At 46.6% G+C, this 15,085-nt stretch overlaps 1 protein-coding gene across 1 annotated transcript in view; it reads right to left on the bottom strand.

The window, feature by feature from the left end:
- Nucleotides 1-5,163: 5,163 nt before the first annotated feature.
- LOC122682202 (SLX4 interacting protein) overlaps nt 5,164-15,085 on the bottom strand; it is a 206,562-nt gene continuing 196,640 nt past the window's right edge. The window contains 6 exon segments of the mRNA XM_043885050.1: nt 5,164-9,939; nt 9,942-9,978; nt 9,980-10,216; nt 10,218-10,317; nt 10,319-10,549; nt 11,636-11,739. Coding sequence (XP_043740985.1) covers nt 9,776-9,939; nt 9,942-9,978; nt 9,980-10,216; nt 10,218-10,317; nt 10,319-10,549; nt 11,636-11,739 — 873 coding nt within the window. The 3' untranslated portion in view covers nt 5,164-9,775.

Below are 15,085 nucleotides of genomic sequence, written 5' to 3'. Positions count from 1 at the left end.
GTCAGAGGAAAAAAATCTTGTGGTTACCAAAGGCAAAAGGGGAGAGGGAGGGGTAGATTATTATAGAAGTATGGGATTAAAAGACACATACCACTATGTATAGAATAAACGCTGAGGGTTTGCTGTATAGCAAAGGGAACTATAGGCAGTATCTTGTAATAACCTGTAATGGCAAAGCATCTGAAGCCGTCCACCTGAAACTAACACAATACAGTGAGTCAACTGTAGCTAAATTCAGACAGACAGGCCTCCACCGCAGCCCGAGTGGCCACCTGTCACTTTCGCCTTCTCAGCTGCAGAGCCAGCCCCAGCCCTGCGCATTCAGGGCCTGCACTCCGGAGCCACACCTGCTTGATTCCCCTGCAGCGCTTTCTGCCCTGGGTCCTGGCGCAGATATCTTCTGCCTGGGCGGTGTTAGGCTCACGCCACTGTGGCTCAATAGAAGTCTCTGGGCTTTGGGGTTTAGACAGGCCTGGATTCTCAGTTCTGCCACTTACTAACTCGGGAAAGTTTCCAAAATGCTCTGTGCCTCAGTTTCCCCGTCTGCAAAATGGTGACCAGAAATGTGTGTCACTTGGTCAGTATACACAAAAAGGGACAGCAGCAAGAATGAACGCACTCTCTGTATTTCTCTAAGTGTCACAGGAGACCAGAATCTGTTAAAACCTGAAGTCCGGTTAGATTTCAATGACTGTCTCATTCTCACTTTTTAAAAAATCTTTTGGCCATACTGCACAACGCGGGAGATCTTAGTTCCCAGACCAGGGATCGAAACCCTTGCCCCCTGCATTGGCAGCATGGCGGCACTGGACCACCAAGGAAGCCCCCCCGTTCTCTCCTTTGAACTGCACCTGTGTTAGAGAAGAGCCACGGGCTGTTGGATCTGGTGGTGGACGGCCCCTAGAGACTCCTAGCCCCTGGTTATTTGACCAAACACGAATCCAGGTGAAGGATTAGTGAAGGGATTTTTTTTTTACATAATTAAAGTTCCCAAATCAGTTCACCTTAACATGCAATGATTATCCAAGTGGAGATTTTAAAGCAGGGAGTTTTCTCTGGCTGGTTACAGAAGTCAGAGAGATTCAAAATAGGAAAGGGATTCAGTACAAGGGGTTTCTGCATTAGGTCCCGAGAAGAGCCCGGCGATGCTGAGCGCTGCCCCCGGCCAGCCGCCAGCAGACCTGGTACCTGCGTCTCTGACTTGGAGAGTCCTTCCTCCATGGTGGAGCCGCCTGAAGACGCCTTTCTAGATGCCCCAGGCTCCGCCCAGGCGGGCTCCGCCCTGCTCTGCAGGGTCAGGGAGCAGAGGGCACTGCAAGAGGCTCACAGGCAAGCATGCGAAGGAGAATATACCCCGCAAAGCAAAGCTGCTGTTTCACAAGGCCCTGTCCACACCGGCATCGTTTGGGGAAGGTCTTCCAGGCCCCTCCCGCGAGAACACATTCCCAGCGCTGGCCCTGTGTGTCCCATGGAGATCGGAGGTCGTCCTGATTGACCATCCCCTCCTCCCTCTGACAGCAGGCACAGACAGATGGGCTGGCCTCAGTCCTCACAGGCACCCACGGTGGCTTTGGGAACGAGCACTCCACATTCTTCTCACCAGCTGAGCCTGTGAAGGAGGAACTGAAAAGGCCTTAGGAGCCACTGGGCCTAGAAAAATCCCCAGCCAATCCATCACCTGCTCCTCTGGAGAAGGGTCTGTCTGTCTGTCCAACCGCAATCCAGAGGCAGGTGTCTCGAGAGAGAGGCAGGCAGGGCGAGTGAGAGCTGGAGCCGTGTCCACCAGGGTGTGTCCATGAGCATGTCTGTGTGAACATTTTGTCCACCAGTTTGTGTATCCATGAATATGTGTCCACAAATGTGTGTCCAGGATCGTGTCCATGTGTCTGAGTGTGTCCATGAGTGTGACTGTGTAGATGTGTCCATGTTTGTGTGAGTTCATGAATGTGTCTGTGTCCATGAGTGTGTCTGTGTCCACCAGTGTATTGTGTGTGTCCTGAGTGTGACTGTGTAGATGTGTGTATATATGCCCATGTGTAATGTCTTTATGTTTTCATCCACTACTGTGTGCCTGTGTGTCCACTTGTGTGTGTGTCTGTGTGTTCATGATGTCTGTATGTGTCCATGAATGTTTGTGTCTAAGTGTGTCCATGAATGTGTCTGTATGTGTAGCCATGTGTCTGAAAGTGTCAGTGTGTGTCTGTATGTCTGTGTCCATGAGCGTGTGCGTCTGAATGCGTCTGTGCTCATGACTTATGTCCATGAATGTTTGTGTCTAAGTGTGTCCGTGTGTCTGTATGTCTGAATGTGTGTCCCTGTGTGTGTGTGCATCCACTACTTTGTGTCCATGAATGCGTGTGTCTGCAGGTCTATATCTGTGTGTTCATGAATGTTTGTGTCTAAGTGTGTCCATGTGTCTGTATGTCTGAATGTGTCCGTGGGTGCATCCACTACTGTGTGTCCATGACTGTGTGTCTGTATGTCTGTGTGTGTCCATGAGTGTGTGTGCATGTCTGTGTGTGTCCAGGAGTGTGTGTCTGTATGTGTCCATGAGTGTGTGCGCATGTGTGTGTGTCCATGACTGTGTCTGTATGTCTGTGTGTCCATGTGTGTGCATGTGTCTGTGTGTGTCCATGACTGTGTGTCTGTATGTCTGTGTGTGTCCATGAGTGTGTGCGCATGTGTGTGTCCATGACTGTGTGTCTGTATGTCTGTGTGTGTCCATGAGTGTGTGCACATGTGTCTGTGTGTGTCCATGACTGTGTGTCTGTATGTCTGTGTGTCCATGAGTGTGTGCACATGTGTCTGTGTGTGTCCATGAGTGTGTGCATATATGTCTGTGTGTGTCCATGTGTGTGCATATGTCTGTGGGTGTGTCCATGAGTGTGCGCATGTGTCTGTGTGTGTCCATGAGTGTGCGCATATGTGTCTAAGTGCAGAGACGACTGGTAACAGAAGATGGGCGAGAGGGCGTGGGAGCCTGGGACCTTATTTATAAAAGCTCTTCTGCCCTGAAGCAAGTCAAACTCCCCGCTGAGGAGCTGCTTTTTCTTCCTCCCTTTTGAGCCTTGCTGCTCAGCTGACCTCTCCCCCACGGAGGTCACTGCTCCGCTCGCCCTGGGCACCTCGCCTTCTGGGACTGGATCGCTGTGGAAGCCTGCAGAGCAAAAATTCTTCAGCGCTAATTTCTGAGAGAAAAGCTGTAGTAAACCTCATGAAGCAGTCTTTTTTTTTTTTTTTTGTAAAGAAACACATGCACGTTATGATCTTTGGGTAACTGTGGAAAAAAAACAAAACAGAAAGCAAACACGAAAACTGCATAGCACCAGACTCCCCTCCCACAGCCTGCTTCACCTCCTAAAATAAATCAGGCTGGGGGATGAATGAGGTTTCAAGAAATGTAAGTGAACTTAAAACACAAGGTCAGCATCTCCATCCTAGGTAATCCTTCCGAGGATGAGAAATTCTCTTCTTTTTCCCACAGGGTTATTTCAGATGTGCTTTCTGAGCCAAATTATTTTAAAAGCGTTCTTTCTTCCACTGTCCTGCCAAACGTGAACTTGAGATTCACATGCACTTTTGAGAGCTTATTAATGATATTAATGATCGTGGATCAAAGGCAAAGCCCAGACAATTACTTAGGTGCTTTAAAAACCCATCTTCTGTAGGAGGGTAACAATTTCTCAGTGCCGGCAAAGATGAAGCTGGGCTCTGATGTGTCGAGTGTAAAACGCCAGAGCTAACTAACACAGGGGGATTTTCAGAAGAGAGAACGGGTTCCTCTGTAGGAGTAAAACGTACGCCGACTGGTGCCTTGTCACCTAAGCCCCTTCCAGTCATTTGAAAGTAGAAGCATTTCGGGTTTGGAGTATATCTGCATCAGAGCGTTGTGGGTTTCTGCCGTGCAGCAAAGCGCATCAGCGGCAGGAACACACGTCCCCTTTCTCTCGGGCGTCCCCCCGGGTCGTCACAGAGCCCGAGCTGAGCTCCCTGCTGCATGCAGCTTCCCACGGCTGTCTGTCAGGCCCAACTCTGACCTGCACAAAGCCCTTCTTCTCAAGGAGACTCAGCTCTTCGTAGACCCTGCCTCTTCTAGCATCCAGTATTTAGACACACAAAAACTGCCACCCTGACTTTTAAACAACAGTTCTTAACTATGGCATCTCATGGGAATTTGAGGGGCTTTTAAAATCGCCGATGCCTAGGCCAAATCTCAAGGATTCTGATTTAACTAGAAGCTACCAATGACCCACAAGGTCCTTCCAATGTGTGGCCCGTGTCCATACACTGAACCCATTTTTAAACAGACGAGTTTTAATGCATAGAGTGGTACGGTAACCTCGGGGTTTTACGGAGCCATGCGTGGCACTTACTATCAAAGATTATTTGACAGATGAAGAAACCGAGGCCTGGGAAGTTACATGACTTGTCTCCAAAGCATAGGAACCAATTGGTGGCAAAGTACCGGGGTTGGCAGCAGCACCAGGCAGGGAAGAGTGGCTTTCCTGGGCTGGCACTTGGGGCCTGTGACCGAATACCAAGAAATGGCTTGGGTGCAGTGGCTCTCCGCATTTCACGCACAACTATTCAGGTGTATCATCCCAATTGGATACGGAAATGCTTCTAAAAAATTATGCATAGGATCCAAAGGGAAATATATGTACAAGCAGCCAGAGAGGGCTCATAACCTGTCATTAAGAGGCAGCGCAGAGAAAGAGGCAGCCCAGGACTTCAGTCAGTGCTGCTTCCAGGGCTAGATGCACTTCGAAAATGGAAAGGAATCCCCTTGGGAAATGTCAAGATTCTCTGGAAAGAAGTCAAGGTCGCATACTTTAACCCCTCACTAGAGGAGTCTATCTCAGCTCACAAATGGGAGAAGTGGGAATATAGCTACATTGTAAAGACCACCCCTAGTTTTACATTTAATCACAACATCTGCACAGGGTGTTCCAGGCCTAAATTTTTAGGGCCAATGTTTCAAATGAGGAGCTCCTTTGATTATTTAATACAGTCTTCAAACCATCAGAACTGCTCCAAGGAGGGAAAAGTCTCCAACCAATAAAAGATAATTTTAAATAGCATGTTCAGAAAAGGGCATTTTGAATTCATATTCCTTGGGGTTAATTAATTCACTTGCTTTAAAGAAAAGTGATACACACTAAAACAATTTTACTTTTTATTCATGAAATAGGTTCATTTACAACTACACACTAATTTCATCCCCTAGAAATGCACAACCATTGAAACTATTTTGGAGTGTGTTAATTGCTCAGTTGTGTCCAACTCTTGTGACCCCATGGACGGTAGCCCACCAGACTCCTCTGCCCAAGGGATTCTCCAGGCAGGAATACCAGTGTGAGTAGCCGTTCCCTTCTCCAGGGGCTCTTCCAGACACAGGGGCTGAACCCAGGTCTCCTGCACTGCAGGCAGATGCTTTACCCTCTGAGCCACCAGGGAAACCAAACAAGAGAATAAGGTCAGTGGGAGAAGAGAGCTCGCCTGGTGATGAATGCAAGGACTGGCTTTCTGCCTTGACCGAAGAACATCTACCCTGGGGCTCCGTCAAATCCACACCTTTAGGGTACTTCCCTGCTGGTCGTGGGTTCGACCCCTGGTTAGGGAACTAAGACCCCACGTGCTGTGGGGCAACAAAGCCCCAGCGCCACATCTAGGGAAGGCCATGTGCCACAACCAGAAAAGCCTGCACCCCGCAATGAAGAGCCTGCACGCTGCCATGAAGTGACGGCCAAAATTAAAAACAGCCAAAATTAAAATTAAAACAGAGCAGCCCAAATTAAAAACAAAACAAAACACCACACCCTTAGTTGCCTGGTCAGGTGCTTTGGGATCAAATGTAAGGTTTTCCTGATTTTACTGATTTGTTTAATTAACTAAGTTTAATTAATTAAATAAGTAACTGTAATGGCAATCATGCTGCATAACACAACTTACATGATTAAATCCAACCCTGGAACTGAGTAGTTCTTGATAATTAAAGGCAATAACTTCATCCACTCAAGTCCCCTCAGTTCAGCTACACATTGACATGTATTTGTTCCATGTCTTGTTAAGTAAATAGAGAAACAAACGGAGAGGGAGTTCTGTAGATTTCTGAGGATCCAATTATACCATAAATTGTAATGCCCATCATCTATATGGTTAGACTTCTGCCCTGAGTGATTATCCAAATTAACTTCACTTTACAACACTTAATTTATTTGGTACTGAGGAAGACTTTAAACTGTTTAACAGAAATCAGCTCAACTTTGATTTCCTACTTGTTCCAACACGTTTCAATTGATTTGTATTTCAGCAACAAGGTTTGAACTCTCCTGTCCTGACAAACCATGTGTGGGAATTTCCTCATGAAAGACAAGAAGAAATGAAAAGGACTTCTATATGCAAGCCATAGCACAGCATGCTGGAGGGCGGGGCTGGCTCAGGAAAGCCAAGGGAGGACCAGTCGCCAGAACTGCGCGTCAGACTGCAGCGGGGCCTGCTGAGAACGCATGCAGGCCACGGGGAGGGCGGCACCGTGGCCCGGCGCTCTCCTGTCATGGTTCCCTTCCCTCCTGTGCCTTGCCCTCTCAAGCCACCAACATGCACAATTCAGGTTAAAGTCCAAATAAGGCACTGAACGCAAACAGTGATCCTATTGATGTTTTCAAGATACATCCTGAGATACGTTTTTTAGAGAGAAGCCACGTTCTCCATAAACAAAACTACAGAGCGTTTTTGGGACTCTTGCTTTTTATAAAATGAAATAACATTTTCCCACTTTTTTCATTTAAAATGAGTGAACAAAAGCTGCAACATTTATTCCTGTCTTCCTAAAAGTTTGCTCTTTTGCATTTCATGATTTACATGCATGGCTGGATGTCAGGTAACCTCCAGAGGCAAAGAAAAGAAAAATGTGGAAGAAAAGTCACACTGACTGTTCTCAGACATTTATGGACATAAAAAAAAAAAACCAAACACCCAAACTAATCTATTAAAAAGTCATTTGGAAGCACATGGAGGTGACTTAGAAGCCATGACATTGAGAAAGTTAGGGAGTTCAAAGTTATAACATCAATCAATAGGATCCATATTTCTTCCAAGCATCAGAGTTACAGGAACTTGAATATACATTTAATTTGGGTTATTAAGTGAGTGACTGAAGAACTTATTCTTTTTAACCAAGAATACTGACAGAGTCTCAGATTTGTAGATGAATTATGAAGATTATCAAGCATATCAAAACACACCCACTTCCAGCAGTAGAGAACCAACTCTTCATTTCCCACCTAATAAGCAACAAAAAAACCTGGCAGCCATTTTCCCCTCTGAACTTCCAAATATCCAAAGAATCAAACAACCACTCAAGAAACAAGAGAACCAGGGGTGTTTCAGACATGTGGAAGGAAAATGCTTAAAGGTGAAATTGCTCAAACACATGCCCCAGTGCAGAAGCGGAAAGTTGGTTCCTTTGCTAGTACTGTTAAAACCCATGTACACGAAGGCTGTGAGAAAGACCCTGCTGATCTACAGCCAAAGGTGCAATGACACAGCTTTTAAACAACCTTTCTGTTTTTAAATTTTGGGCACACTGGCTCTTTACTGCATTGCACAGGCGTTTCTCTAGTTGTGGCACACGGCCTTCTCAGGTTGCCCCTCGGCATGTGGGATCTTAGTTCCTGGACCAGGGACTGAACCCATGTGCCCTGCATTGAGAGATGGGAAGTCCCAAACTCAGTCATTGTTATATCCACAAATACACCAAACTCTAAAGCCAAGAATTTTCTTGAAAGATAATCATTAAACACACAAGTACTGGCTTTAACCACCAGGCCCAGGTTAACTAATGAAATAAAAACCTGCTAAAAACTTTCTCTGGTGCCTCCAGTTCAAACAGCTCCCCCTAGTTCTGGGGCAGGCAGCAGCTACTGGGATGGCTCTTCCTTATTCCAGATTCTTCCAGGGAGCTCACTGTTTCTTGGCCTATCACCTGGGTTGCTATTTGTGCCCTCTCTGCTTAAACTACTGCAATAACTGTTTCTCTTTACGACTCAACGACACACTGTGAGCCCATCTTCAGTGGCAAGCACAGCCAGAAAACGGGAGACTTGGAGGGGGCTCAGGACAGACCGTGCTCTGTCACCTTCTCGGAGGGCTCTGCCCTGTGTAGGCTGCGTGTCCTGGACGAGTGGACTCCGCGCCACGGAGGCTGGTATTCTGCTGGGCTACCTCTTCTACTGTGGAGCCCAGTGAACAGAGTTACCTGGGGCGGGATTAAGAGCTCGGAGCGAAGAGGAGGAGATGTCAGCAGGCAGGGCCACATTCCTGGTGGGGATGGTGAGGCTGGGGTCACAGGAAGGGAAGAGGTCTCCAGAAGAGTCTGGAACATCAAAGAAGAGGGCCTGCATCCGCAGCCAGCCATGGCAAGGAAGACTTAGCTTCATGACCCAAGATGGTGCCATGAAATTCGGCTGCCTCTTAATCAGTCCTGCCCTACAGTCTAAGGAAAGGAGAGCTGGGGAAGGACAGAATGAGCTGGGAGAAACCACTAATTAATCTTAAGCATGAACTTACACTGTGTCCACTTCCATATTCTTTTATTTTGTTGGGCTTTTCTGTTTTGTTTTTTTTTTTTTTGCTAACTCCTACACTGTGGGGAATATCTTGATTTTCCGTGTTACTAGGGAGGAGGTATTACTTTCAAAGGACCACCCAATGTTGAACAGGAAAAAAAGACACATTTGATGGGTGGCCTTTGAATAGCTTCCTTCCTTATTTCAGAATAAAACTCGGTTAAGAAAATCTACTATAGTTGTCCATCCAAAATAAGTCATTGCTATGATTCACTGCATGACATTTCAGCAAGCCCACTGGAGACAACAGTGGGTGATCCTGCAAATGGAAGGCTCCTGGTTTGAAATCTAAACTGCCTGTGAAGGCTTCCAAGTGGGAAACTGCAAACTCTGCCCACTGAATTCCCCTGGGGCTCGGATCTGTTCTGAACTTAACCAGAGTCTTAAAGGTGGGGGCAGGGGCAAGGGGCAGGGACATGCCTGAACTACAAGAAAGAACAAGCCTCTCTGACGTCTCCCCCTAATGTCAGGCCAAATTATAAGTAAATGTCCTCCAACTCTGAGCGCAAAGGCACAGCTCCCGGGCGCTATGGCCACCATGCTTAAGGACCTGGGAACAGAGTGCTTCACACCTGAGGGGGCGTGACGGCTGCAGGTCTACATGTGGGCCCTGCTGATACTCTGGGGGCCAGGACAGTCAGGCTGCAGGAAATCAATCCCAGGGACTCTCCAAATAGCCTGGGGGTTGCCAACCTCAAACAGGTTTCAGAATCACCCAGTTTCTCACTCTGTAGGTCTGGGTGGGGCCCAGGCTCTGCCTTTCTTACACACGTTCAGATATGACGCTGGGGCCGCAAGCAGACGGGGTGACCCGCAAGCCTGTTCCTCCACTGCTGCCCGACTCAGGCTGCAGGGCAGGAGGACTGGCCAGAAAGAGAGCACCACGGTCACTGCGGGCTTCATGCAAGGATGTGATAAAGCGCACCACTGGTTTCTTCATGTGCTTCCTCTATGGATGCTGTCACTGCCGACAAAGCCAATGGCTGTTTATCACTAAAGTGAGTTTCTGACGTTAAAGTGTGAACCAGAAAGGAGCGGTGCTGTCAGAACAATCTCCTGGAGGCTGCTGCTTTGAAAGTTAAGCCCAACGCAGGTACATATTTTCTACTGAAAATGATCATTTAAATTCCTTTAAGTCATGGCTTCTAGGCACACCGCTCACTTATCCCAGGTCTGGTCACGACATCCTTCACGCCGGGGTTGCAATCCTCTTCTGTGAGCAAGTAGCTGCTTCCATCCTTTTCTTTTTTGGTTGGGCTGCCCTGAGTCAGAGCTAAGCTTTCAGTGTTTGTGGCTGAGTTGTGCCTGCCCCTGGCTTATTTTTTGTAAGATGTCTGGAGGAGAGAGTTTTCCAAAACATGCGACTCTTCATTAGATGCAGTTTCTGCCAAATCTTGTTTCAAAAGTTACCCCAGATCTGACAGCTCTCAAGTTGGCAGGACCCTGACCGCTTTGCTTTCTTCCCCTACTATTATTTCCCTCGGGACTAATCGATCACTTCCAAGAGAAACTCTCTTGTGGTGGCCGGCGTCTTCTGCAGGGTTGTGCTTCCTGCATTTCTGCGGTGCTCTGGCCCCTGGTGGACTCTTGCTTTGGACCCGGGAATGCTGACTCACAGCCACAGACAAGGCTCCTGCTTAGAAGCCCGGTCTGCAACCGCACCCTGGGATGAGGTTTCTGCTGCTCCTGGCCAGGCCTGATGACCTTTCTCCAGCTTCAGAGCAGGAAGCCCCTGGTGGGTCTCAGATGCTTTCCTGTCGTCCTCCGCTTGTCCCATGGCCGGGGGGATGGATGAGGCTGGCCGGCCGCCCTTCCTCCATGCTCCCTCTGTAGCCACCGAGTCACTGGGTGCTCCCACACTGTCCCTGTTGCTCTGAGATCTGCTCACGGCACTGCTTTTTGTCTCAGTTCTGTTTGCACTAAAACAAACAAAGAATTTTTTGATTTGTAAAGCTGTGATGGCCAGGTTTCCCTTGGAGTCCCCATGTCATATTTCTCACACTTGAAGTAAGAGGCACGTGTTAACCTCCCTTCTCATCACCCCACTGGCCAATCTCACAAAAAACCCCACGTGTCTGTTGATATGCAGACTGGATCATGCGAGAGCTGTCACAGTTTCCCACACACTGGGCACACTTTACTTACTGATCACTGGTTAACAATGGCGTTATAATGGAGTTCATATTTTAACTAAGGCAGAGAGGCATTCATTTCAGATGTTAAATATTAATATTACCTATATTTGATATATTGACTTTTTTTCCCAGAAGCAAATACACAAAGCACAGGCTGTGTGTATGTGTGTGTGTACATACAGCATGTTCTTTTACGCACACACAAACTTTTGTATAACACACAGAAACTTTCTAAACTTTCCCTTTTCTATAACACACATACAACAGACAATGCAGATTGTACTGTGCGACATTCACTTGGAGGGGCAGGATAGAAGCTGGCCAGGGAGATTTTACAGACCAGAGATTTTGGCATATATTTGAAGACTTGTGAATGGAAAGAAGTTTCCTGAACCACCAAACTGAAAATATCAAGGCTGAAATATTTCTTTAGGTTACGCTTTCATCTGGAAACCAATACATGTATTCATATTCTTACTACAGCTATCATTCTCCCAAAGATTATCATAATACATGAGGGTCAGAAGAGGCCTCTGAGGAAAGTACCGTACGTCTCCCGATCTGTCTGGGGTTGCTTGGAAAGTTGTAAGGAACACCATCAACAGGTGCTTTTCATCTTCAAAGTGCTTGTCACTAATTACTCCTTGCAACATACCTGTGAAGCCAGGCCTTGTTTCCCACTGTCCAGAAAGCAAGAGGAAAAAGTCTGGAAGGTGAAAAAGTCCCAACTCTATGAACTTGGACAGGATCAGTGCCAGAGGGGCTTCTGTGATTAGGGTCTATGCAGTCCTGCTGCATTCTAGCCCTCGTGTTGTGTCCCCATCTACACAGACAGTTTGGAGAGAAGAAGAGGAAACCCACGGGACCTACATTTCTCGAAGAACATTTCTCCTGGGCTCTGCCCCAGGAGGAAGTAGTTGTTCCACACAGCCAGTACGATCCCCCGTTGCTCCATGGAGAGCTCTTCCCGGCTGCTGCAAAAGACAACAAAGTCAACCAGTAATCTGTTAACTGAACAGGAGGAAAACATTTCCTCTCCAAATGCCCCAGTGAACAGATTTAGTTTGGTGAGGACAGGATGAAACTACATAGTGTTAGGTTATTTTAATTTTTTTTATTTAGAATGTTCTATGACAAACCTAAACAGTGTATTAAAAAAGACATCACTTTGCCAAAAATGTCCATATAGTCAAATCTATGGTTATTTCAGTAGTCATGTACGGATCTGAGAGTTGGATTATAAAGAAGGCTGAGCACTGAAGAAGTGATGCTTTCAAACTGTGGTACTGGAGAAGACTCTTATGAGTCTCTTGGACTACAAGGAGATCAAACCTCTCAGTCCGAAAGGAAATCAATCCTGAATGTTCATTAGAAGGATGGATTCTGAAGCTGAAGCTCCAATGCTTTGGCCACCTGATGTGAAGAGCCAGCTCATTAGAAAAGACCCTGATGCTGGAAAAGATGGAAGGCAGAAGGAGAAGGGGACGACAGAGGATGAGGTGTTTGGATGGCATCAACCACTCAATGGGCATGAGTTTGAGCAAGCTTCGAGAGATGGTGAAGGACAGGGACACCTGTCATGCTGCAGTTCATGAGGTCACAGAGACGGACCCAATTTGTCGACTGAACACCATCACTTCTCTTGGATTCCCAGTACACGTTTCATTTGTGAATGTGTGCCACAAACATGCAAGATGGTGACTCCAAGCCACCTGGGAACTCTCAGCTAGAACTGAGAGCTCTGAGGCCCCCGATGTGATGATGCCCGAGTCAGGAGCCAGGTGACCACGTGGCCGTGGGCCTAGCCTTCCAGAGAGACCTGGGGGCACAGTGGTCTGTACCCTGATGAGCCTCAGAATTCTTACATCTTCTCTATCGATAAAAATAGAGTATGGCCTTTGCAAAAAAGGTCAAGAGTTCAGCCTTTCAATACTGGTACTTTGAAAACCAGAGTTTGAGATTCCTGGTTACTAAGAAACTCTCGAGTTTTTTCCCCTTTAAACTAACAGCACTAACATGGTTTTAGATAATTCTTAGGTTATCTACCTATCCTTACACATGGAAGCTTCATAAAGAAGTAACTATAAAAAGTAAAAATCTCCCAACCATCGCCAAAATTAACCTATTTCTTTCTTTTGGAGAGTTGTTTCCTTTTTGTTAGCACATAGATAATTCAGACAAGGTGTTAAATTCTTTTAATTTCCAGTACGCTTCTCAGTACCCTTCTCCATCAAATTTCATAGTAAAATGTTGCTGCCACAAGGAATGGTATTGGTAAGGTGCCAGCAGACCTACACTGGAAGTAAGAATGACACCCCAGACAGCCTAGCAGGCTGCAGCCATTGGAATAATGCCTGCACGTCCCACAGAGCGACGCTATGAGCTTCACCCAACCACTGCCCCGCGCCACTGAGCACCAACCTTCTGCTCTCATGAGCGCTCCTGAGGTTCAGACCTGGACCAATGTCACTCAGGGTCTAGCTATAACCCAAGTCAGTTTTAAGAGTCAGTGAACAGAATACTATTGGTTTTATTGGATTATACTGCATTTTGGGGCTTCCCTTAAGGCTCAGCTGGTAAAGAGTCCAACTGCAATGTGGGAGACCTGGGTTTAATCCCTGGGTTGGAAAGATCCCTTGGAGAAGGGAAAGGCTACCCACTCCAGTATTCTGGCCTGGAGAATTCCACAGGCTGTATAGTCCATGGGGTCGCAAAGAGTCAGACTTACACCTGAGAGACTTTCACTTTCACTGCATTTTAATGCTAATCTCTTTTCTTTCCCTTAAGACTTCCTGTTGTTCAGTTGCTAGGTCGTGTTCCATTCTTTGCAACCCTAAGGACTGCAGTATGCCAGCCTTCCTTGTCCTTCACTATCTCCTGGAGTTTGCTCAAACTCACGTCCATTCAGTCAGTGATGCCATCCAACCTTCTCATCCTCTGTTGTCCCCTTCTCCTCCTGCCTTCAATCTTTCCCAGCATCAGGATCTTTTCAATGAGTTAGTTCTTCGTATCAGGTGGCCACAGTATTGGAGCTTCAGCTTCACCATCAGTCCTTCCAATGAATATTCAGGATTGATTTCCTTTAGGACTGACTGGTTTGATCTCCTTGATGTCCAAGGGACTCTCAAAGAGTCTTCTCCAGCACAATTCAAAGACGTCAATTCTTTGGCACTCAGCCTTCTTTATGGTCCAACTCTCATATCCATACAAGACTATCAAAAAAGTCATAGCTTTGATTATACGGACCTTTATGGGCAGAGTGATGTCTCTGCTTTTTAATACACTGTCTAGGTTTGTTGACCCAAAAGTGTTAGTTTAAAAGTTAAATGACAGAGAGAGGAAGAGAGGGAGAGAGAGAGAGATTGAGATTTATGTGTGAAACACTTCTAAACATGCCCTGTAAGTACAGTAGATTTCCCCCTTGCAACCACACCCTGTAAAGTGCTGTATTTTCAGAGCTGCACAATTAACATAAGGAGCATGAGTCAGGCTTTGAACAACTCTGTGGGAACCAGAAAGCCTTTTGCTATTAGGAATGATGTAAATTCCCCAAGGCTGGAAGAAGTCCACAATGGAGGGAGACAGGGTCATAAATAACAACAATGGATACTGCACAGACCACAAAACATGAGGCTGTGATACAGACACTCTTCGCATCTCACACTGGATTTAACCACTAGCCTCTATTTATTTATTTTTTAAGCTTAAAGAACACTCTGCATTTCCTATGGGAACTTCAAAAACACCTCTAAAAAACAGGACAATGGACTCTCATCCCGAATTCTTCTGACAACAATGGAGGAAAATGTCCTTGGAAGAGAAAAACAACAACAACAGCAAGAGTGACAGAAGGAAATGTCCAGCTCAAAATGTGCAAAGCCTGTGACTTCATATTTCCCAAAAAAGAAAGAAAAACAAAAATAAAAAGAAGAAAGAAAAAGGCAAGGCAGGGTCTCCTGCTTACAAATTAAAACCACATTTGGCAATTTGTCAGTCTGTGGAAGGAGGCATATTTACATTTGTATGAAGACTGGGTGGGCAGGGAAAAAAGAGGTTAGACTCCTTCAGCCCCTGAACTGTCAGAGCTCATTAGAAACCTCTGTCTCACATCTCCAAGGTTATTCACACCCCTGTGTCACCACACTGAAGCCTCCGTGCCCGGAACAAGTACTCTAGAGGAAGCAGCTTTCACCTGGGGACAGGATATCCCAAGGGACTCGTCCTGATTACTAATGGTGTCTCACATCTGACATCAAAATGCAACTGTAGCTTATCCAGAGGCAAGACTCTTAACGCTGTGAAGGTGGCAAGTGCCTCCGG

The sequence above is a fragment of the Cervus elaphus genome, chromosome 23 (genome assembly GCF_910594005.1).
Source record: "Cervus elaphus chromosome 23, mCerEla1.1, whole genome shotgun sequence".
In the NCBI taxonomy this organism is placed as follows: domain Eukaryota; kingdom Metazoa; phylum Chordata; class Mammalia; order Artiodactyla; family Cervidae; genus Cervus; species Cervus elaphus.
This window is presented reverse-complemented; position numbering and strand designations above follow the sequence as displayed.